Here is a 26,173-nt window from a genome sequence, read left to right on the forward strand (position 1 = left end):
AATTTTAGGAACTCTTTTTAAAAGTTGTTTAAAAAACCTAATTTTTATTACTTTACAGATGTTCCATTTAAGCAGACCTCTTCCATAGCCGTAGCTGGAGCTGTAATTGGAGCTGTCCTTGCCCTTTTCATCATTGCTATCTTTGTGACTGTGTTGCTGACTCCTCGTAAAAAGAGACCATCCTATCTTGACAAAGTGTAGGTAACTTTTTCTGCCTCTGTTTAACTGGGAATATTCAGTATGTATCAATCTTTATCCCTCCCATTACAGCTACTCATATGTGAAGTGTATAAGGGATAGAAGTAAGGATAATGATAAGCTTTTGTTAGATGACCCTGGTATTGGAACATATCAAACTACATCTTGGTAAATTGAACAGTGTCAAGAGCCTGCTGGGGACAAATTAGATACCTTTACGATATCTTTCTAAATGGCAACATAATAATACTTTATATTGTCTTGCCTTCTGACTGGAAATGCAGGCCTATGAGGAAGTAGTATTTGAAAAACATGTAAAAATATCTTAGAAGTTTTATAATAGTTGCTTCTTCCGATTATTTGTGTGTCTTATGTATAGATATCTCTTTTAACTCTCTAGAGTTATTAAATACATAGAGTTTTAAAGCTTTTTCCTTGAAGAAAAATACTTGGTTTTGGTGAATTATAAAATATGCATCTTTTTATTTAGAAAATAATATTTTTGGTCTAATCGTTGAGATAGACTTAAAAAGCAGAAATAGCACTTTGCTATAGAATCAAATGACCAATGTCTCCAATTCTTTTAATTCTATCAATAGCTTTGTTGCTTCATCTGTGAAATGTATATAATACTTTTCCTACTTACCTCATGTGATTGTGCTGAGAATTGTGAAGTTCTATACAAATGGCTTTATTTCCTGTATGGTTTATTAATGTTTTTAAAGACATAAGCCTGACCTTCGAAGAATGTATTTCTTCTGTCTTTATAAATGCTAGTGGATTTGTTTGCTTCTCTAATCTGACACAGTTGTAGTACTAGTCTTTTTAAACTAAAGACACTTGGGTGTCAGTTTTAGCTGTATCACAATCTAATTAGTGGTAAAACCATGAACAACTCACTGTACCTTAATGAGCCTCAGTATTTTTACCTAGATGGCCTATGGCACCTTGGAGCTAGAAATTTGCTGTGATTTTCATTGATGAAAAGAAACAATTATTGTAAATAAAGGACGGTGAAATGTTCTTTCAGTGTAATGCTTGTGAGACTGGAGTGCCTTAATATTTCAGTGGTGACTGACGTGATTAACTTCATCTTAGTTCCCAGATTATCTCAGGCTTTTTTTTTAAATTTCAAAAACAATTTACTAATAGACTAATAAATTAATGTAACCATTTTATTTATTGTTTGAATTCTATTTATTTAAAATATTACCTTATGCCCATATTGAGATGTTACTAGACAACAGAGAATTTATTACTTCAACATCTATGGCTTTCATTCTCTTTATCCTTTAATATATATAATCATTTATTTGATTTAATAATCACAAGTACTGAAAATGTTATCTGTGATCTTCAAAAGTGTGAGAAAATATATATATAAAATCATTTTCTAAAATACAGAGAGCAACAAGGTATATTTTAATCTATTTTTGTTATAACTAAACAATGTTTAAAGTATGAAATACTGGGTTTTTTATAGATTGTCTTTTTGGCAAAAATGACAAATGCATTCCCTAAGGATGTAGTGGTCCTTTTGTTTATTTCAGGTGACAAAATTTATAATGATGTGTAGGTTAAAAATCTTAATTTGTGTGGTGAATGTTCCAAGAGTGACCAGGGGGCTTTTGAAAGTTAGTTTTGGAAGTATTCTCAAAATACAGTATAAACTTTTTTCATTAACATTGTATGATACAGTCCTTTAAATCACTTTTATGACACTTTGGAGGAAAGTGTAATCACACATATTTAATATCTTTAAAGTGTTGGTAGCCACAGTCAAAATGGAAAAACATGCAATACTTAAGTAAATTGGTCGTGTAGTAGGTCACTTGCTTAATAATAATTTTCAAGAAAATTCTTCTATTTGAATTGCTTTTTTAAATATGAGTTGATTAGATTTGTTGTACACATTGGAATTTTTAGAACCAGTGTTTTATTTTCTGTCTTTGATAGATTAATGGAAATATAAGAACTGAATTAAACATGTCTAGTATAAATATTATCTATTTATGTAATATGAGGAAAATACCCTCAAAACTTATGATTTTCTCTGAGGGCTCTCCTGCAAAAAATTTTTAAAAACTTATGAAAACCTCAATTTTTTTTTCCCTGTTCCTTTTTTTTTTTGCCTTTGGTAAATGTAGCAATCACAGTTTTTAACCTTTTTAATGCAGGATCGACCTTCCACCCACACATAAACCACCTCCTATGTATGAAGAACGGTCCCCACCTTTGCCTCAGAAAGATCTTCTGTCTCAGGTATGTGTTCATGAGCACACTTAAAATAATGTAAAATACAATAAAAAGTACTAAGCCATTTATATAATTTCTTTCAAAATATTGTATAGTCATTATTTCTTAAATATTCTTTAATGTATATAATACATTATATGTATATGTACATGTATGTATAATATATTCAATGTTTAATATATGTATATAATACATAATTCATAGCATGCCTAATTATTTCTTTGAAACATTTAAGGGATCAAATTTTGTCTATAAACTGTTAATAGCAAGACAAGTTTTGGCCAATATAGCTAAGGCAAATCAACATTGTATTAGGCTGTTTACTAAAAGCTTGAGGATGGAAACTTATTGTTAATACAGTTTTATTGACATATATATTCATTGTAAAATATGCATTTTTATGTAAAATAAAAAGTAGAAAATTTGAGTATCTTTGGTAGATTATGAAGCATTTCTTTTCCTTAGTGTACTGTATTTTATTTTATGATTTTATTTTATTTTGGAATCACTTCACAGTAGTTCACGTGAAAGTATTAATGCAGTTATTTTATCCTGTGTTCTATACCTAGATTAATATGCCTTATGTGGTATTTTGGAAAGTTTAAACTATCAAAATATTTGAATTCTTTTGTTCTTAGCTATGGTTTTGGGGTTGTTTTGTTTGTTTTTGTCTTTTTCTGTATCACCCATATAACATGTTGGAGCACTAACCCTGTATTAGGGTTTTATTACCTTTGGGAATTATCTATAGTGTTTTCCTTCTAAAATATATCCTGTATCTTCAGTCTGAATAAGGCAAATCATATGTTCATCAATTAATTGATTTAATTTGGTGAAAAAACTCCAAAGGGATGTTTCTGTCAAGATGTTCTGTTTCTATTTCTTAGCTGGCCATATAGCTAGTCTCCTGCCCCAAGGATGGGGCAGGAAGGAGCATTCCCTGGCATGTGCATCCTCTGTCGATGCCACCAGCTTTGTCATCTTACCCAGTTATGTGTCTTCAGGGTGAAGATATGTCATCTTTTCAGACCTCCTTCTTATATAAAGAGTGTAGCCTCACATCTCTTCTGGCAAATAAACATGAAAAGTTGTGTGAAATATCAACAAAATATTTAGCTAGAGTTGTTGTTAACTGCAGCAGAAGAATAACTGTCTTCCTCCCTCAACAAAGCTAGTAATTAATCAGAAAATTTCTTGATTTAGTTTTGAGAGTTTTTTTAGAACATTGTTAGTCATTTTCTAGGACAACCCTAACTGTGTGTAATTTTAATCTTGTCAAAAAAGCAGTTGGTTATATAGCTTGTTATTTATGTTTTCAAATTGAATATTTATGAAAGCTTCTGAATTAGAAAAAATTATTTGATTCAGATCTTGTGTCCTGGGTTTTAGTTAAAATGTGCTTGCCATATATATAGGTGTTGCTTAAATACTAAAGGAAGATTTTTCTTAGATGATTTGAATTGACAGTGGTACAACTGCCATTTTTAGTATCTTTGAAGTCAGAGAAGACTTCCTGGATCAATCAATTTTGGGGGTAGGAATTTTGAAGCAGCGGATAAAATTATTCATTTGTTGATCAGAGTCATTTGATTGGTAGTAAATTGAATAACAAAAAGCATGAACCTATGTGAAAATGAAGTGTTACGTAAAAAAGTAATGGACAACAAACAGTGGACTTAGGGGGTCAGAGACCATTTAATAGCATTGTGACTGTAAAATTAAGCATTTGAAACATTATTTTCTTCTTTTAGCTGTAAAACTAATTCTATAAAATATTGCTCAGGACAGTCAGAATTTGACTTGGGGACGAAATAATATTTAGTTTTTACTCTTAATTCTGTAAAGCATTTAGAAATAAAATAAAATATATGCTGAAATCATTACCAGTCAGATGAATTATCATGATTCATGCATTATCATGCCATATGTTAATAGTATGGGGTTTTTAAAATTAATCATATGATATCAAAATGCAAAATACATAGTAACTGTTTCCTAGTTAACAAGAAATCTGTAATTATGTAAATCTAATTCATTTCATGCAATGATAGCATGTTGTAATAGTAAATAATGTTCTAGTTATGTTCCATGTCACTAGATAACTTCTTAACTTTAAATTCATGAAGTAATTCCTACTCGAAGTCTTTATTCATCAGCCCTCCCAGCCAGCCCTGGCAACCAGGGTCTCATTCTCCCATATATAACTTTGGCTTTAAGGAAGAGACTCCCAGTAGTTCTACCCATCGGTGGTTTCCCTCGAGAAACCACAAAAAGAAGCAGTTCCTTGCTACCTACATTTGTCAACCCTGCTTAACTGTTGCTTTTGTGGTAATAATGCCAAAATTTATCTCTGGGAATTTTCTCTCTAAATATAAGTTAGTCAGTAGAATGAGGCCTGGTATTGTAAATAGACTGTTTCCTTGAGTGGGAACTATTTTCGTACTGCAGAGAAGATGCATGGAGGCACACATACGTATAAGGGAAATAAAAAATAATGTCTTGCCCGAAGGCAAAAGGTATTTAAAAAATACTACTAGCTTGCCACATTTTTAGATGGCAATTCTACAAAAGTGAGTCTTCATTTAGGAAATGAATATTAACTCATGACATTAAAATGTGTTTTAGCTTTTCATATGTTTTATTTTAATATTATACAGGTAATATATAAATATATTCTTGGCACAAAAATTAAAATCAAATACTATAAAAATTTATATAGAGAGTCAGCTGTGAAAGTGCTCTTTCATTCCCCCATCCTCAAAGATCTTATTCTCTTTCCAAGAGATAACTGCTGTTAATTTAAATATCCTCCTGGACTTTTTTCTATTAATTTACTTTCATGCATACATTATTCACATTTGCACCTACAGATAGTTTTTTAAAAAACTTAAGTGGGGACATAGTATATATAACATTCTAGAAATTGCTACTTAATATGTCTTCTTAATTCTACTTAATATGTCTTCTGTTATAGACCAGTGTTTTTCAAAGAGTAACCAATGTAACCACTTTTATCAAAATTCACTAGTTATTAAAAATGAAGATTCTTGAACATAGTTTTAGGTTTATAAAATCAGAATCTTTGGGATTTGTGACAGTAGGAATTTTACCTATCTCATAGGATGTATTTTAATGCACAACTATTGCTGTATCTCTGTCTCATTCATAATGTCTGTAGTAGTATTTAATCATGTTGATATAGCACAATTTACCCAAAGATTTGACTAATTTTTTTTCTGTTACAACAATTATTGCAATGAGGGTATTTTTATATATTTTACATATTTAGTGTACACATGTATTTATAAAATACATACCAAGAAATAAAATTACTATGAACATTTTTTATATTTAAATAAGTGTCACATTGCCAGCCAAACCAGTGGTATCTATTTATATTCCCATAAATAGCATATTAAAACCCAATTACTTCTCCAGTACCGTTTGGTATAACTTTTTTCTTTATTTATTTTTTGACCAGTTTGATAACTGGACAAGTGGCTCATTAAAAAGTTTCGTAGATTCCTGGATGAAGTTGATTATCTTTTCATAATTGATCAACTGTATGTGGTTCTGTGAACTACCTATTGCATCATCTTTCAAATTTTCAGTTACTTTTTGAACTTTGTTAGTTTTTTTAGGGATTCTTTGTCTGATACTGGTAGTATGGGGTTTTCTTTTTTCCTATACCCATCTCATTTTTTAACTAGTGTTACATAGAAAGTTTTAAGTTTTAATGTAGTTAAAATCTATATGCCTTTTTTTGTATTTGTTGGAAGTTTTATCTTGTCTTAAGAAGGCTTCCTTCCATTCCCTTCTTTCCCCTGATGTAGAGAGTGTAGAAAAGTCTTAAAACTCTAATAGTTTTATGGTTTTTGTTTTATTTTAAATAATCTGAAATTCATTTTTGTCAAAGAGATAACCAGTTTTCCAAGTACTATTGAATTATCTGACCTTTTGCATGATTTCAGAACACTTTCATCCTAAAATAAATTACTATATATATTAGGTTTATTTCTGTACTCTTTGTTACATTGTTGTTTTTCTCTTTTTAAACCAAGATAGCAATGGTTCAATAACTATAGCTTTATAATATGATTTGATATTCAGTGGAACAAATTCCCACATCTCTGTTGTTTTTCCTTTCCAAAATTTCCTTGGCTTTTGTTTTCCCTGTCTACTTTAGAATTGCCTTCCTGGGTTCCATAAAAATCCTATTGAACTTATGTATTAATTTATGATAATGTCATTTCTTCCCATCTAGAAATCAGGTAAGCCTCTATTTTGGTGTTTCTTTTTTTTTTTTTGAGACAGAGTCTCGCTTTGTTGTCCAGGCTAGAGTGAGTGCCGTGGTGTCAGCCTAGCTCACAGCAACCTCAAACTCCTGGGCTCAAGCAATCCTGCTGCCTCAGCCTCCCAAGTAGCTGGGACTACAGGCATGCGCCACTATGCCCGGCTAATTTTATATATATATATCAGTTGGCCAATTAATTTCTTTCTATTTATGGTAGAGACGGGGTCTCGCTCTTGCTCAGGCTGGTTTTGAACTCCTGACCTTGAGCAATCCGCCCGCCTCGGCCTCCCAAGAGCTAGGATTACAGGCGTGAGCCACAGCGCCCGGCCTTATTTTGGTGTTTCTTAATGAACTGAAATGAAGTTTTTGTTGTTATGTTTTCCACATTCTTATTAATAGTAGGTTTATTACTGGTATTTTAAGTATTTTGATTATCACCGGGATTTTTTTCTCCACCCTCTCCTCACAGATTTTTCTAATTGCTTATTATTAGCATATAGAAATGCTTTTAAAAAAATATGAATCTTATAGCTAGCCTCTTTTAACAAATTTCTGATTCAGTGTCCTCTTTCAGTTTATTTTCTTGCATTTTCTAGATGGATAATGTATTTGCTGCAAATGACAGTTCTCTTTTTGATCCCTTGTTTTTGTGATTTCTGTATTTTTTATAGTAATTAGGGGGCTATTTAGAGGGGGCTTCTTTATATCATTCAGTTGACATCCAGCATGAAATAATTGAACACTGGTATAGAATTTCTTTGTATTAAAATTTTTGACAACACAGTGCATTCTATAAATAATGCTACTGGCTTTATATTGAAAGAGTTGTAAAATATTGTGACAAATATTTCCCAAACCAATAAAAATGACCTAAGGAACATTTTCAGGAAAACATATCTTATATTTTAAATACAGTTGGACTTCTGATATGGAAAAGTCTGAATATAAATGTAAATCTTTTAGACTACTCTGTGTTTCACCCTAAGTAGCATTTAATCTTGAAAGTCATGCCCAGAAGATTTCTTGAAATGTAAACTTATTTTATTCTGCTGAGGATGATAACAGGAATTTCAGTCAAGCAGCAGTATGAGGAATGAGGCTTTGGAAGTTATTTTTGTGGTACTGACATAGCATATTAATTAGAGCTTTTTAATCTCTTAAACTATCGTGAGATTTTTTTCCTGATATCTACATTTACAGACATAGTTGTCTGTTAAATAACTTTTGGTCAATTTTTAATTTTCAACAACCTTTAAAATGTTTTACGAATAGTATTTCAGGCATAAGAATACACAGAACAATTTTCATGATTTAAGACATTTGTTTTATATGTACACAAATATGTATGATTGTGTATGTAAATTTTCTTTGTGATGAAATGTAATATATGCATAAAGTACTTGTATGACTGAAACAAAACATGAAAAGTTTACTAGTATGTTTTTAGATTTCACCTCTCAACCTTAAGGAACTACCACTTAGAGTGTTTTGGTATAGTATTGAAGAAGTATTTTTCCAATTATTGAAATAACCCTCCCTTTTCCAACTAATGTGTCTCCATCAAGCTGTCTTTTCTTTAGATACTTCAACTAAACAGCATATTGCAACAGATTGAATGCTGTAGCAGATATGAAAATCAGACTTTCTTCTTTGGATTCAAATATTAAAAACATTGTAAAAATAGAAGAAAAGAATGCTACTCTTCTCACCAACCTTTGTTTTGGAAAACATACTTATTTTTTTATTTAAAAGATATTATTTATATTAGCATATAATGGGTTTAGTACCATTTTTAAATGTATTAAATATATATTTTTAAATCTTAATTTAAATGTATAATATGATAAATGTAGATAGTTATTACCCATATAAATAAAAGTGCTTTGAGTTCTCCAAATGTAAAAGTTTGTAAAAGGGTCCTGACGTCAAAAATTTAAGAGCTTCTGCTGTCAGACTGTAAGCAGTGTGAGGGCAGAGATCATATCACCATTGTTTAGTGCCATATCCTTAGTGCAGAACACAGTGCTTGGGCATGTAATATAGGTATCTGATAAACGTTTTTTTAATTGACATATAAAAACTATACATATTTATGGTGTATAACACATTGTGGAATAACTTAGTCAAGCTGTTTAACATATATGCATTAACTATATGTATTAGCTATATGTATTAGCTATTTAACAATAAGTGTTAATATTACCTCACACACTCTGATAAACATTTTTTGAATTAATGAGGAAAAAAATAAAGCGCGTCTTTAATTTTCTTCAGTCTATAATCTGTGAAAATTTCTGCATTGTTTATTCTGTAATATCTGTATCAGAAATGATATTTCAGTATATTTAATGTCAGTGTAACTAAAATCTAGTATCAGTGTATCAAGTACCAGATATCAATACATAATGAATGCAAAAGAACAAAGAATAAGAGACTCTGTAGAGATATTCTGAAGTGTTAGCAGTGATTATATTAGACTTCTCAGTGAATATGATTTTTTGTTATATTTTTCTATAGTTTCTAGTTTTTCTGTAGTGCCTTTTCCCCCTTTAATGCTGAAACCCATTAATAATAAGAAGTAGCCATTTAGCATTGAAGTATTGAACATCTGAATTGTTGGACTGGAATGGTAAGTTGGTCATACTGGTTATGTAGTGCTTCAACAGAATTTGCTGTCTGAAAAAACTGAGTTTTTTCCTAGTAATTCTCTGTTACTATATTGCATTCTTTAGTGAATGTTTGTAACAGCATGTCAGTAGAGGAGAAATATTTCTACATATTTTTTGAGTAAATAATACATACAAAACAATATAAAGAGGTATTTTCTAAAGTCTCACTCTGGTTTTCATTCCTATTCCTATCCCCACCTACAGATAACTACTTCTATTAATTTATTTGTCTGGATACTGTTTCTTTAAGCATAGACAAGAAAATACACTCATGCCTTTTTTACTTGCATGAAAGGTAAAGTATACATATACACTGTTATATATCTTTCCATTTCCTTCTAAGATAAACTAGAGATCTTTTATTATTGACATACAGAGAGAACTCTCATTCCTTTTTATGTCTACATAGTATTCTGAACTATCTTACATAGTTCTCATTGTTAAAAGATACTGATAAACCAGTAAGGCTGCAATGAATAGCCTTGTATATATGGTATTTTGTATGTATGCAAGTATAATCTACAGGGTAATTTTTAAATTTGATCTTGCTAATCAAACAGTAAGTTTACCTATGATTTTAATAAATATTGACACATTGTCCTCTGTAAGTGTTGTATTAATATTATTTTGTACTCCTACCAGTAGTATATGATATGCCTGTTTCTCTACAGCCTCACTAATAATATGTTTTACTTTATTATTGCTAATCCAGTAGGAACGGCATATACATTAATTATAATTTTCAGTCTTACTATTAATGGGTTTCAGCATCTTTTCAAGTATTTAAAAGGACATTTTTTTCCTGTGAACTATCAATATTTTGTCTTTTTATTTATTGCACAAAATTATGATGAACTTTTAAACATTTTATAAATAGATGTGAAAATTTTTTGTTTTTATCTCAGCATGAATGATATGTACTTTGCTCCTTGGTATCCAAATCTGTAGTAAAGACAGTTTAGTAGGATGAATCATATATCCCCATTGATTTATGTTATAAGAAAATTAAAAATGCAAAACTGGGCCGGGCGTGGTGGCTCACACCTGTAATCCTAGCACTCTGGGAGGCCAAGGCGGGTGAATCGCTCAAGGTCTGGAGTTTGAAACCAGCCTGAGTAAGAGCGAGACCCCATCTCTACTAAAAATAGGAAGAAATTAATTGGCCAACTAAAAATATATGGAAAAATTAGCCAGGCATGGTGGCGCATGCCTGTAGTCCCAGCTACTCGGGAGGCTGAGGCAGTTAGGATTGCTTGAGCTCAGTTTGAGGTTACTGTGAGCTAGGCTGACGCCATGGCACTCTAGCCTGGGCAACAGAGTGAGACTCTGTCTCAAAAAAAAAAAAATGCAAAACTGTTATGGTCAGAGCTCAAATGTTACCAAACTTTGTGGTTTTAAAAAACTCAAGCTCAAGAGTTAGAGACAAGTCTTTCGGATATCTTAGTTTCAGTTACCAATCAGGCCATATTTCATTTAAACCTTTCTTGAACCTGTTCACCCTTTTACCCTTTGTACTTTCATGTATTTCCATTGTATCTTTTTAACACTCATCTTTCCAACCGTCACTGTCATCGTCCAATAATATTTTCTAGTTAGGTTTGTTAATAATCATCAATGGTCTGGTTTTCTTTCAGGATCTGACTATTTTCCAGACACTACCAATAGTTATGATCTTTGGAGTTGGGGAAGGGAGGGAAGAAGATGATAGAAGAGTTAACATTTTTCTTCTAAATTAGAGGAAAGTATATGACTGAGTGGATTATTCATGTAAATAAGTACTGAATATTTTCTAGCATGGTTTTGACCTTGAGTAGCAGAAAAAGTTTTCATCTTGCATATTGCCTTCAGTTAATAAGTAGTACCAATTTTGAGACAAGCAGTGAAAGAATTGTGGGACCTTATTTTGGTCTGAGGAGGAAAAAAATTTTGTGATGAACAAAGCTTGTATAAAATGATGATTTATAAACTAATTTTAGTTGGGGAGTGACTTTCAAAGCCAAAAAACAATTAAAATTGTAATATTTAAAAATATTTGTCAAAAATTATAAAAATCCATTTAAATGATATATAGATGAAACACTGGAAATATAAATATAAAGAATTGATATCTTTGCAGTATTGAAGCTCTTCTTAATCACTCTTATAAATGATAAGATAAACCTACTTTATAAGGTTTTATAGGGATTAATAAATTAATATGTGCCACATCCATAGAGCCATGCCTGACACATAGTAACTACTATGTGTTTGGTCTTACTATTAAAAAGGAGCTATATAATTCTTAATGAAATTATTAAAAACTCCAAGCAGTGAAATTATTTTAGTAGAAAAATGAAACTGATACTCCTTTGATTCATTTAAACTCAGAATATATTTCTTTTGGAAATTATTGATAGTTTTATTATAAGCTTAGTAGTGCTTGAAATGAAATTAAGATGTATGGAGTTTACACTTTTTAATTCATGCTAACATTTTGTTTTTTCTCTGTCATTCATTTATCAAACAAATATTTCTTGAGTACTTAATATGTGCCAGTATTGAGGATACATAGTTAATAAAAAGATGAAAAATATTCTTACCTTTATGGGGCTTGCATTTTGGTAATGAATAGACAAATGACTATGATAACAACTTTCTTCCTTTTTTAAAAACAGATTTATTTAAGTATAATTGTCATATAGTAAACCACACATATTAAAAGTATGAATTTCATACTTTCTACATACTATACAAATATACATCCACACCCAAGAAACATCACCATAATCAAGATAATGCACATATTCATCATTTCCAAAAGTTCTGGGGCCCCATTGTAATCTCTTCCTCTAGTGCTTACTCAGTTTCCCTTCCATATCCCCAGGGAATCAAGGACTGATTTGCTTCTTATCTCTATATATTAGTTTATGTGTTTTCAAATTTTATACAGATAGAATCATACAGTATGTTCTCATTTTTGATCTTCTTTCACTTTACATGACTGTGAAATTAATTCATGTTGTATTGATCAATAATAGTTCATTCTTTTTAGGTAGGTATACCTTGCAGATATAATATTACATTTTTATTAATACATTTACTTGATGAGCATTTTCCATGCTTTCTCTCTGGAATGAGGGTGTGGAGAAACTATTTTTGTTAGTTGTTATTTTATGTAATCAAAGCAATATTGTTAATATATTTTATAATATATCATTTTCTTTATTTTTTCTGTGTGAGCTTCATTACCAATTAGGAAACTTAATGAATTAATTCAAAGATAGTAGAGTGGTTTCCCATGATCAGTAGAGTTCCTTTAGTACTACCCTCAGGGCACCTAAGTAGTATAAGTATTAAATAATTCTTATCTCACCTGAGAAATGTGGAAATTAGAAAGAGTTTTTCTCTCAAATAGTATTTTGTGGCCCATGGCAGAGAAGTAGCCATTATATCTTTATATATTTTATTCATCTCCATATCAAACAGTAATTAGCATAGAGTAGATACCCAATAAAAATTTTAAATGGTATGTACATATGTGGTACTTGAAGGAAAAATATTTTAGTCATGTTTTTAACTCTCTTAGGATCACATGGGATCCAACAATCTTGTTATATAATTAAGACAATTGAGATTTAGTTATTTTGAATTGCTGTAAATTGTAGAAATACTCAAAGAAGAGTTATTTTATAAACTTTATATGTATAAGCCAAACCGATCTGGGACCTGGAGCGATGGTTTCTAGGCAGTAAGCATTCAAAGTTAATTGCATTTGGATATTTTTATTGATATGGAAATGTTGTAAATATTGCCAGCATCAGTGTATTAATTGATTTTTCAGAAAGGAATTGAAATCTTCTGACCTCCCTTTTCACTGCTGTCGTTTCTGATTCGTAGCTGTGGATTGCCTCTGAATGGGATAAATAGAAATATCTTAAGAAAAAATATTTCCTTTTTTGTGGATTAAATGCAGATTAAACGATTGATAAAGAGCTGGCTTCATTGTAGTCACCATTATCAATACCAAAAGAAAAAGTATATGATAAAGAAAAGGATTAAATGTTGGCTTTTTTAAAGACTGTTCTGAACAATCCAGAGAGGAGAGCATCTAATTTATAGCTTTTCATAAGTCTGTCTATGTTATAAACTTCTCATCTTCTTTCTTCTTTTTGCATCTTTAGCATTGAATTATACAAAGTCAATTGTTATAAAAATTACCTACTCAGTATTTGTACTTACATATATGTATTTTTGGTTCTCCTAATTTTCTTTTTTCTTCACTATAAGCTCTTTAGAAGCAGAAACTTTGGCTACTACATCCTTTGTAACCTTTCTTGATATCTAATGCTCCTCTGTACAGTAATTCAGTAATCATTGTTGACTTGTGATAATGAAATTAAGTGTTTCTAGAATCAGTTTCCCAAGCAAGATGAAGGTAGTATCAGAAATTTGGGGGGACAGAGAAGACAGTTTCACTTCATCCTTGTATCTGTGTAACACCTAGAAAATCGGTTTCAAAGAGCTTGGAAATTTCATAGCCCATCATTTTTGAACAATGTAATACAACTTTTGGAAAAAGTACTAGTTTATAATATCATTTCCAAAGTATTGTCACTATCAACTCAAATAATAACGAGAAATAAACTTCTGCTTTTTAACATTACCACAAAAAATATTTTTAAAGCACTTCAGAAATCATAGTATTCAGATTTTATGCCAAAACTTAAAACAAAACAAAACTGTTTTAATGGCTCATGCTACTTGGGAACTCATGTAAAAAGGTATTGTCCTAACCATTAATTGATTTATATTGTGTTTTTTGCCTTCATTTTTAAAGAATTTAGACTATTCATACTTAAAATACAATCAGAACATTAAATATTGAGTGGTATGTTTGAGACTTATGTTAAGTTCACAGTACCATCAGGGAACTATAATAAATCTTAATTGGGTGACTTTTGATTGACTCAGTAAGTAGAAGTAAAAGAACAATTGAAATTAAAAACGATATGCTAAGTACAATGAAATTCTCTCCCAAATTTCAGAGGACCTAGTAGTTTTCTTTCTTTAAAGCAATCATTATTTCTTTATTGGGAACTATTCCTTTGTAAATATAGAGAAATCTGGACAGAGAACTGAGCTATTTTAAATGTTCAAAACAAAACAACTAAATTGTTTTCATAGAATGGCCTTATTTAATATTTGTGAATTAAATTTTAAATAGGCATTATCAATCTAATTTTACTTTAAATTGGCCATTTAGTCTTGATTTTAGTCTAGACAGATTGTTTTGTTGAAGTTCTTTGAACATGTTAAAAATCAAAAATTGGTAAAGGCCACATGGACTTTTGAGAGAATAATATAAATATAACATATTATGTAAGATAAATGTTACAGATCTGTCTAAACTTACATGTTCATTCATTCAGTAAATCGTAGTAAGGGTTGCTGAGTGATTTTTTTTTTTAAGTAGATTCACTTATGGAATCCTTGTTTAAATTAAGGCAGCCCTAAATGGAGAGTTGCCTTAGGCGGCTATCTTCATACTGTGATGCAAGCAAAGCCAGTGGGACCTCAGTGCCTGCCACAGTGCCCGACATCTCACCCACTAGACATTAATAATATGTTACTACTTACTTACCTGAAAATACCGATGGGGAGACTATCTCAGGCTGTTGATGATTGTCAAAACCCTCCTGATATATTGGCACCATAATTTTATATCCTAGGATTTCCAGGATGGTCTTGATTTCATATATTTATATCTTACCATCAATATGTATTTAAGTTCATGTAACCCAATTTTGAGTTCCTAAATAAACATGCTGTTATATTTACTCCTGTTCATAGTTATTCCACAGAAAATTTGACCTTTCTTTTAGATGTTTATCTCAGATCACCAGCCTCCATTAGTGTTGCAGGGGTTCTCAAACTTTTAAACAGGGGCCAGTTCACTGTCCCTCAGACTGTTGGAGAAGTGCACACTGTGGGCCCGGGACGAGTTAGCTGCTAATAAGGACAGGCAGCTGCGCAAAAACACCCGGAGAGCTGGATAAATGTCCTAGGCAGGCATAGTTTGAGGACGCCTGGATTAAAGCTTTCTAAGATACTTCCCTAATGCTCCAGGAGTGTCTTAGAGCAGATTTACTGAATACTTAGCACACTTTTGAATGCTTTGAATGTATTCAGAGGTTTTAAATAAAATGAAATTAGAATTAACATTTTAATTAAAATAAAATTTTATTTTAGAAACTTCTTAAATTTGAAAACATTTAAATAAAATTAGACCTCAATAATAAAACAGGTTATAATTTATAAAAAACTAGAAGTTAGAAATACTAAATTAAATTCAAGATGAATTTTGATTTAGAAAGCTTTAAAATGCTAAAAATTAAGACATTTAAAAAATAATTGAATAGTTGGAAAAATATTCAAAAGGGCTTATTTTGGGTAGTCATGACCACAGTTTATGCTTGAGTTGACCTTAGTCATTTGACCTAGAGCCACTAAATTATTCCGTTTTCTTATTTATAAGTATGAGAATTTTTTCACCCAGTTTGCCTTGGCAACCTGTCAGATGAGTTTCCATAGTTACAAATTTCCTGTTCCTAGGCATGATAGTAGACACAGTTACGTCTGTGTCCCCAGAGTCTTGTTTTCACCACTGTTTAAATTTGGTTGGGGCATGATCTAAGATTTAGTTTGATTCCTTGGTGCATATTCTCAGACCAAAGTCTTCATCCACTTAGTTTTATATACAGTAATATCCGTTTCTTTGATGTATTGATATTTCTTAATTGGGAATGTGTTCAGGGCAAACCATTAGTCAATTGGTGACTCAATTTTTTTTTTCTTTTTTTTATGTATTGCTTGCTATTTAGGAATCTCATTCTGAGAAATAAGCCCCAAAGTGACAAGTGACATATGTATTTTCTTGGAAATGTAAATTAAAACTTTAATCTTATAATTCAGACTAAACAACACTTTATTATTGAGAAGTTGATAAGACCCACTGTTTAAACGTATCTGGACTGGTACTTCAGTCTGAATCATTGATGATGCTTTATTTTTCAAAAACCATTAGGTCTGTTAAAATCATTTTCATATTTACAAACATGTCACAACTTATTCCTACTTTCCTTACCTTTGTATGCTGATAACTAGCAAATACATGTGTAACACATTCATATTCAGGATCATTTTTATGATGAGTTTCCATGACAACCAAACAAGAAACTTAGAATTTAAAATATATTAAATTCTTTCAGGCCTACTCTTGGTTTTTCAAGAGATCTAGCTTGAGTTCATTTAACATTTGTATACCTACATATTTACTCATCTGTTTTTGCCAGAGCCTAACTCCATGATGATTTGTTATTGTTCAGTTGATTTGGAGAGTGTCATGTTTCTTACAGTTTTGGAAAACAGAACTGAGTCCAGAAGGGGAAGTTCACAGGAATATAGATTTGAATACTCAGTTTGAAAAAGACCTTATCAATAGTTAGGTCTGTCTGATAATGATGCTGATACCTCAAGAAGTATTAATAATACTGGCATTGTTTAGAGGACTCAGCTGTTATCCTTTGTTGTAGGTTTTAGGAGGCATTTCTGCATTGGGAATAAAATTAAGTGTTAAGGTTCCTTCCAAACCTGCTTCTTGAGTCTTTTTGTCTCCCTGAGAAATTAATGCAGGTGGTAGGTTGAAAAGTAACATTGCTGTTACTTGAAACCAATGTTCCACATAAATATCTTCGTGTGATTCTGAGTATAACATTTAACTATATAGTTGATTAGTTAACTAATGAAATACTAAAAGCATGCACAGTAGAGGTAACCACCGCTATTCTATAGATGTTTTCATTGAATTTAATTTAAAAGTCTGTTGCCAATTCCAGATGTCATTGAATCTTTTTGAAAAGCAACTTATATAAGCAAATATTTTAAGATTTTTCACTTTAAGAACAAAATTTCTTAAAAACGCAAATTACACATTGTTTTATGGTTGGTTTACAATTATGACTGACTACTCACTTAGATACTAAAAGCTTAAAATGTACTTTGAATATCTCTACAGTAGCTTTAACCACAATGAATATTAAAGGAAATATAAAATTAGCTAGCTGCAGAATATTTTTTGTACATTAGTAACTTTGGAAGAATGAGAATTGTTAAAGGCTTTTAAAAGGAAATGCATAGCTTTGCAATGATTTCTATTTTAAAGTCATTGGCACTTTACCAAAGGTAATAATCTCAATTTCAGATGTTTGGTGGGCAGTAATTATTTAGACTATCAATTCTGTTCATTAAAAGAAATGCCATGTAAATGTATTTGACACATTTTAAATGCCTTATTATGATATATGTGTTCCTATGGAAACCACAAGTACCCTTTTTGAAAAATGATGTAAAATAGTAGCTTTACTTTTAAGTAGAACCTTTGAAATTACAGGCTGTAGTGAAAAAAAGGTAACTACAAAGTTGAACAATTTATCGTGGTTATTTCCCATTTAGATATGAACCACATGAAAACTGTAAACCCACGTGTACATATGTACACACACAAACTAATTGTACTAAAACATAAAAACATGAAAAATAAAAGAAAAAAGTGTTAAATTGGACTTTATTAAAATTAAAAACATTCTATTTTAAAGATAACATTAAGAAAATAAAGGCAAATCACAGAATGCAAAAAACAATCTTCAACACATATATCAGACAAAAGAATCATATCCAGAATATATGAAGAAGACTTAGAACTCAATAGGAAGACAACAAAACTTTTAAAAATGAGCACATGAAAAGATACTGAGCATTATTAACCACCAGATAAATACAAATTAAACCACAATGAAATGCTACTTACACATCCATTAGATTTGCTAAACTTAAGACTGACTGAACTAAGTGTTGATATTATAATTAATAATTTCCACTTTATCTTTTATGCCTATTTTTTATATTTGTTTAGTTTACATAAAATAAATTTATACTTAAATTTATTTTCCATTTTTGCTCTACTAGGTTTATTTTTGGTTATTATTTTCTATCCTAGAAAATATGTCTTAAAGTACTTCATGTAATTAGAAGTCCAAATGCCAAAATTGTTCTTAAGAAGTATTTCTTCACCCCTACCTACTTTCATTGTGGTTCTTATATATATGTGGATATAATGAATATGAGTTCATATTATAATGAATATGGTTGGCTCATAGGAAGTGACTCAAGTTTTTTTAAAATCCTCTACAACAGCAGTCCCCAACCTTTTTGGTACCAGGAACCAGTTTTATGGAAGACAATTTTTCCGCGGACTCAGAGGCAGGGTAGTTTCAGGATGATTCAAGAGCATTACATTTATTGTGCAGTCAGACCTCTCTGCTAATGATAATCTGTATTTGCAGCCATTCCTCATCACAGCTTCAGATCATCAGACGTTAGATTCTCACAAAGAGCAAGCAACCCTAATGTAGGGTTCGTGCTCCTGTGAGAATCTCTTGCCACCACTGATCTGACAGGAGGTGGAGCTGATGCAAGGGGTGGGAAGAGGCTATAAATACAGATGAAGCTTCCTTAGCTTGCATACCACTCCCTGCTGGGTAGCCTGGTTCCTAGCAGGCCACTGACTGGTACAGATCCCCAGCCCAGGGGTCCATAGCTTTACAACTGAGTAATCCTGTCTTTGATGGTAGTTTTACATAATGAATGAACTGGAATTAATTAAGTTATCCACTGTGTTGAATTTTTTTTTAATGAGGAATATGATATTATGGGTCACGTAACTTGCCAAGGGAAAGTGTTCTTAGGCCAGCACGTAGTAAATCTGAGTCATTGACCTGGAGTTTGAAAACACCATTTGAGGTCTCATAGCCTAGCCTTCCTTTCAAGGTAAAATTTCCTCCAGCTCTACCTCAAAAAGGTAGTCAGTCATCCAGCTTTCAACTGAAGACACTTGTATCAATAATTTTACTGCTTCACAAGATATTATATTCTATTTTGATAGGTAATATTGCTAAAAAAAATTAGAAATCTAGCCGCCTTTCAATTTAATTAATCCTGATAATCTCTGTAATTCTTAAAATTCACTTAAACATTTTAAGCTATAGTTATTAAGAACATTCTTTTTTATTCAGGTGCTTTTTATACATATTTTATGTGTTTACAATAATCCTAGAATTGATAGCCTTTCAAATATTTAAAGTTCTCTGACTTGCTCTTATCATTTTTTGAAACCAACTTGAGTGCTCTCAGTGTTTTTAATCATTTCTTATATAATGTGGTTTATCTCCTTTCCCTGGTCCCCCTACCCTATCAAACTGTAATATTTCTCATAAAATACATTGTCTGGAACAAAATAGAATACTCTGGGATGGTAAGTGCCAAATGAATTTAGACTATAACTTTCTGTTTTCTAATCCTTGTATTTCTGTTAAAATAGTCTGCATCCATTCCTCTGTGTGTGTGTATGTGTGTGTTTGATAATCAGCTACAATCTTTGTATCTTATTCTTTCAGACCCCTGTCAATCCAAACATCTTCCATGCTGTTATATTCATTTTGTTAACCTAATTGTGTTTCTCTCAAATTTAACTTTTATTTTAAATTGATATTCTAACCTATTGCCAAGTTTTTGCTTAATTAATACAATCAAGATTCAGAAATTTTGATTCGTTAGTGCCTTGAGCTGATGTGAGAAACAGGAAACTCAAATGAATAAGACTCAAATGTAAAATGATATGGCAAGACTTAATTGAGATATCAAAATCAGTTATTATGTTAGCCTTTTCTCTATATTTAAGTTTCCCACTATTTTTAACCCTTGTTCTACATCAGATTTTTGGAGTTTTTGTTTTGTTTTGTTTACTTTATATGCCTTTCCACTATGGATTTTATTTTCTTATTATGACCAAAATAATGGTTGTATACTTTTTAATTTTAAAAATTATTTCTAATGAAATAATTAGAGCTAGTAGAAGAAAAAAAATAGGATGACGTATAGGGAAGATCAATTTTTAAAAACAGAATTAGAGAAAGAATGAACTTATATGTCTAGTGATCTTGAAAGTAAGAATAAGTGTAAGAATGTGGAGTAAAAGCAGAGTGGGGAAGAAACATTAAATATGGAATTATAAAGCTTTTCAAGCACAATCTGATAGCATAGGCTATGTTGTACTAATAATGATGTAATTAGAATTTCAAATAAAAATTGTTGTTGGAATTGGGTGTGGTGCTAACATCACACCCACATTTTTCTGGTGGTAAGTGCTGCCACTTGGCCTCTGTCACCCCAAGATGTCATTTTATCCATTTACTTGAGAGATTCCAGTTCAATGACAGTGGTACCCACTGTCATGCTTGGCTCACAGAGAATGGCCACCAGTGAGCTCTTAAAGGATGCCAGAGCTCCCCACTGGAATGCATTTTATACAGAATTGGTAAAGGGAATGTTCTCACGACCCTCTGGAGGACATAGTTAAGGGGTGGTTACACAGATCTCTCATGAGATAAATTAACCTTAGCATTTGATCGCTTTAAGCATATGGATACTTTCCTCTACCATATACCAAGGAAGTTCTAGAATTTCACTTTCATTCATCGTAGTATACCTTTGGCTTGGATTTCAATCAGCCAACCAACCTGTTAGAACCATTACAAGTCACTCAAACTAATACGTTGAAACCAAAATCTCAACTTAGTACATCTGTATAAACAAATTTTAAGTCAACAGTATATTCCACCTTGATCCCAAACCCCTAGAATACCTTTCTATGGAGGTTTTTAAGGTTTCTGTCTTTATGAATTGTCAATGTCTTACAATTTGGAGGTCAGACTTTGTAGTTTACCCCCTGGGGTAAATTGATCTAGAATATTAAATAATTCCTTTAAAAAGAAGAAAAACTCATCTCAGTAATACACAGCTAAAAGAAAATGGTTGGTACTTATACCATGCTGCCTAGAAATCTCAAGTAAATATATCATTTCATTATATAATTTTTTTCATATCACCACATCCAACAGGGTTGCTAAACTTTCTCCCACTATAAAGTAAGGATTCCCTTTCCTCCAGCTCCAATAATATTTTCTTAACCTTCCTTTAAGTTCTCACCAGCAGCCTCCTTGAAGGCTACCTTTTAGCTATCTTGTTAAGGCCCTTCTAACATCTGCCTGGTCCCAAAGCCACTACCACATGTTTTAGTTTTTGTTACAGCAGCACTCCACTTCCAGGTATAAAAATCTGTTGATTTTCTGTGGCTTCATAACAAGCCACCTAAATTTAGTGGCTTAAACAAAAACAGCCATTTTATCACTACTTCTCATGATTCTGGGGTTGACGGGGCACCACTGGGTGGTTCTTGCTCAGGATTTTTCAGAATTGCAGCCAGATGGTGGATGGCTGGGGCTATAGTCTTCTGAAAGCTTATTCATTTGTTTGGTTTCTGGGTTGGCAAGACTCCATCAGATGAGAGCTTGAACAGTTTTTACATTCCTACTCCCTGAGGAAGTCTTTCTTTTGGGTACCTTTACAGGGTCTGTCCAGCATGATAGCTTCAGGGTGGCCAGACTTCTTATATGGTAAGAAGCTCAGGATTCCCGAGGTGCATGTTCTCAGAGAGAAAGGCAAGTGAAAGCAGTATTACCATAGTGTCACTTCCACCATACTCTTAATAGTTGAAGCAACCACAAAAGCCCACTCAGATATAAGGCAAGATGACACAGACTCCACCTCTTAATGGTGGAATGGTGATATTCTGGAAAGGCATGTGTCTCTAGGAATGCTGCCACTATTATTGAAAAGTACAACATTTTTTCTGTGTGTTCTCTTGAATCCAGAGCATTTTGAAGCATGAAAATATAAAACTAAAAGGCAAGATAATTAGCATTATAGGTAAGTAAATCTTTGCGAGGCTTGTGATGTCACTTTACAACCCATTTACGTTATATTTGCACTGTGTTGCCATACATCTTAGATGGTCGCATCTGTTGACTAATGAGAGACTGAAGGAAAAGATTTTAATGCTGATGGGAAGGAATTAAGTAGGGAAGGCTATTTGAGGATTCATTTTATAAGTGGTTATTTCGTTAATATTTTTGGTAATATAGCAGTGATATTTTTTCTTCTTTGTACAATGTCATAACTGCAGTTACTTGAATAAATACTATTTTGAGAAAGAGGATTTCTTGATTTTTATAAATGGATAGATGGGATCTATAAAGAAAATAGACAATTCAGAATCAGAAAAGATTTTTCCGTGAAACAGATAGGATGAGTAAGAGCTGGGATTACTACCAAAATAAATCTGGGGGAAAAAAGTCAAATAAGAATAAAGAATTACTATTTTTGAAACATAAAGGAAATGTGAAACAAAATGTGAAAAGTAGTTGGATTTTAGAATTGATTGTGCTTGCCATCAAATGTTAGTGAAACTTTTAACTAGAATTAAGATTTTAAAATTAGCAAAATACCATAATTCCAATAATCAATTTTTGTAAATCTATACTTTGTATCTATTTGTTGTATTTTAAAAATCTGATTACCAAGATGTCTTATTATTTATATAAAATTTAAATATTTAATTACATCAAATATAATTACACTAGCTAAATATTATGTCTTGAAACCATTTCCCATGTTGAATCTTTTGGCTTTATTTCTCTCAGTTATAGACCATTGTATCCTGCCTTGGTTTTGCATAGTCAGCCTTCAAAGGTGTTTTCTTTCTCCATGTTCCACCATCAGCAAATACTGTGGCTGAAATACAAGTACATGACCATGTATGTTAGCTTCCTAGGGCTGTCTTAACAAAGTACCAAAAACTGGGTGACCAAAGTCCCAAATCAAGTGTCGGCAAGGTGTCTGGAGACCCTGAGGGAGAATCTGTTCCAGGCCTCTCTCCTGCTAGTAGTTGCTGGAAATCCTTGGCATTCCTTGGCTTGTAATCTTCACATGTTGTTCTTCCTCTCTATCTGTATTTGTTCTTATAAGAACATTAGTCATTGGATTAGGGCCTACCCTAGTCCAGCATGACCTCATTTTAACTTGATTACATTGGCAAAGACCCCATTTCTAAATAAGGTCACATTCAAAGGTAGCAGGAATTAGGACTTGGATGTGTCTTTTTGGAAAACATGGTTCAACCTACCACCCCATGTAATTCAAGCACTATGCTTATGACAAAAGCATATTTAAATGACAGGACATTTCATACCAGTTTTATCTTTTATTGTTAAAATTTTTACTATTAAAACAGCTAAGCTTAACTTTAATCAGGAAGCAGATAATTCTTTCAAAGCATTCTTTTTTTTTTTTTTTTTTTGAGACACAGTCTAATCTCACTCTCTTGCCCAGGCTAGAGTGCCATGGTGTCAGCCTAGCTCACAGCAACTTCCTGGGCTCAAGCTATCCTACTGCCTCAGCCTCCTGAGTAGCTGGGACTATAGGCATGTGCCACCATGCCCGGCTAATTTTTTCTATATATTTTTAGTTCAGCAATTAATTTCTTTCTATTTTTAGCAAAGAGGCCTACCTCAGCCTCCCAGAGTGTTAGGATTACAGGCGTGAGCCACCACACCCAGTCCAAAGCATTCTTTTTACTGTCCACATTATGGTCCTTTTGCCAATAAAGTTCTTTAGCCAAAAGGAGTTGTGTTGGATCTTTACTACTTAGAGAATGAAATGGATTTCTTCAAAATGGCTTTCCTAAAAGAACCAGAATAACATACAAATGGACAAAAATCTTTGAAAGAAATGTAAGAAGGAGATTGAAACTGCCCATACTGCCGGCTTATGGTATGGAATTGACTGACTAGACATTGGCAACCAGCAGAGGACGTCTTTTAAATTCTGATTTTCCCAGAGGGCTAACTTAGACTCTTCACACATGCTTATGTAATTAAAAAGCCTTCACAGATAAGCAACTTGGCTGCTTTGCATGACCATCACTACCACATAAACTGGTTAGTTACACAATAGAAGACTACAGTTATAGAATAGTGAATTATTAATAGTAATGATTAAAATACTCTGTTTTAAGAAGGTGATTTGGGAAATTGCCTGATCTGAGTTGAAGCCAAATGTAATTGTGTTGAATAAAATAATTTTAAAGCGCCGGGCGTGGTGGCTCACGCCTGTAATCCTAGCACTTTGGGAGGCCGAGGCGGGCGGATTGCTCAAGGTCAGGAGTTCGAAACCAGCCTGAGCGAGACCCCGTCTCTACCAAAAATAGAAATAAATTAATTGACCAACTAAAAATATATATACAAAAAATTAGCCGGGCATGGTGGTGCATGCCTGTAGTCCCAGCTACTCGGGAGGCTGAGGCAGTAGGATCGCTGAGCCCCGGAGATTGAGGTTGCTGTGAGCCAGGCTGACGCCACGGCACTCACTCTAGCCTGGGCAACAAAGTGAGACTCTGTCTCAAAAAAAAAAAAAAAATAATAATTTTAAAGCTTCTTCTGAGACTAAAATTATATACATAGATATGCACACACATATATATGTAATTATATATCATATGCAAATATATAATAAAATATATTATTTACTTATTTATCTTCATATAGGATTTTTTAAATCATTGAACATAAAGCTTTTTAAGTGGTCTTATTTTCATTTATATTACTACAACTAATTCTTAGCAATCCATAATAGGAGGGAGTGAAAAATAGAGATAATTGAATTTTACCAGTAATTCAGAAACCAGTAATCTGAACTCATCCTCCAAAAACTCATCCTTCCACTCAAGGTTTGCTGCAGATCTTGACAATGCTTCAGGTCAGCTTTCCTCCCATTTGCCAATTCAAAGCTGGAGTTCCACATTAATACATGATTCCATAGTCACTGGGACAGATGAAGGACAGGCTGGAGGACTGAGCTTAGCAATTTTAAATACTCGCAATTGTAAGTGCATATCTCCTCTGCTCCCGTCTTATTGGTTCCAGCAAGTCACGTAACTTCAAGGAGGTGGGAAAATATAATCCAAGTGCCCAGAAAGAGGGAAAGTACATAGCAGTGAATGTTATATGTCCTCCATGCTCCTTTTCTGATCCCTGTCCACTTTTCTTGTGAAGTCATCCACAACCAAAGAAAATGAGCATCAAGGAAATCTCCAAACCAAACTCAGAACTAATAATCTACCTGTTTCCTTTGTTGGACATTTAGAACTCTCTCATCTGACTAGGATAGCCCTACAAGAGTTATTAAGTTGGAGTTAAGGCTAAGAAATCAGCTTAAGAGAAATGACTTTCTTATTTTCCTATTTTCTGTGCCTATCTGATATTCTTCTAATTTGAGATCCTCTGAGATCCCATCTAGATTAAGGTCTGTCTTAAGGGACATCTTGGTTACAATATGGCGATGGATTGTTAGATATGTGTAAATAGTACCTTTGACAGACTTGGAGAAAATGATATTCACTTGATAGTAATGGTCCAAAGCTTTGGGTTCATACTCTTTGGTTATATATATCAAGCTTTAGTAATCTTTTCAAAATGTGTATCACTTAAACTACATACTGTATATATGTGTGTGTGTGTGTGTGTGTGTGTGTGTGTATAAGGTGGGAATAATATATAAATAGTGTTTATAATATCTAATGTAGAGGGATACATATATACTTAAAAGTGATTAAACCAAATGTACACATGGATGCTTCACCCATTTGGGCTAAATAATTTTGCATTCTGTAACCACATTCAGTTTTTTACAAAATGTAAAATTGAAGGTCAGTTAGAAATGAATTTCTATGAGTGAAGACATTTATGAAGATCAAACTGTACATACA

The 26,173-nt window shown here is 32.3% G+C and overlaps 1 protein-coding gene across 2 annotated transcripts in view; it reads left to right on the top strand.

Annotated features, from left to right (window-relative positions):
- NECTIN3 (nectin cell adhesion molecule 3) overlaps positions 1-26,173 on the top strand; it is a 125,055-nt gene that overhangs the window by 72,690 nt on the left and 26,192 nt on the right. For both annotated transcript variants that reach the window (XM_012787422.2, XM_012787429.2), the window contains exons 6-7: positions 59-197; positions 2,376-2,460. In XM_012787422.2, coding sequence (XP_012642876.1) covers positions 59-197; positions 2,376-2,460 — 224 coding nt within the window. The remainder of the gene's footprint in view (positions 1-58; positions 198-2,375; positions 2,461-26,173) is intronic.

The sequence above is a fragment of the Microcebus murinus genome, chromosome 1 (assembly GCF_040939455.1).
Source record: "Microcebus murinus isolate Inina chromosome 1, M.murinus_Inina_mat1.0, whole genome shotgun sequence".
NCBI classification, from domain to species: Eukaryota; Metazoa; Chordata; class Mammalia; order Primates; family Cheirogaleidae; genus Microcebus; species Microcebus murinus.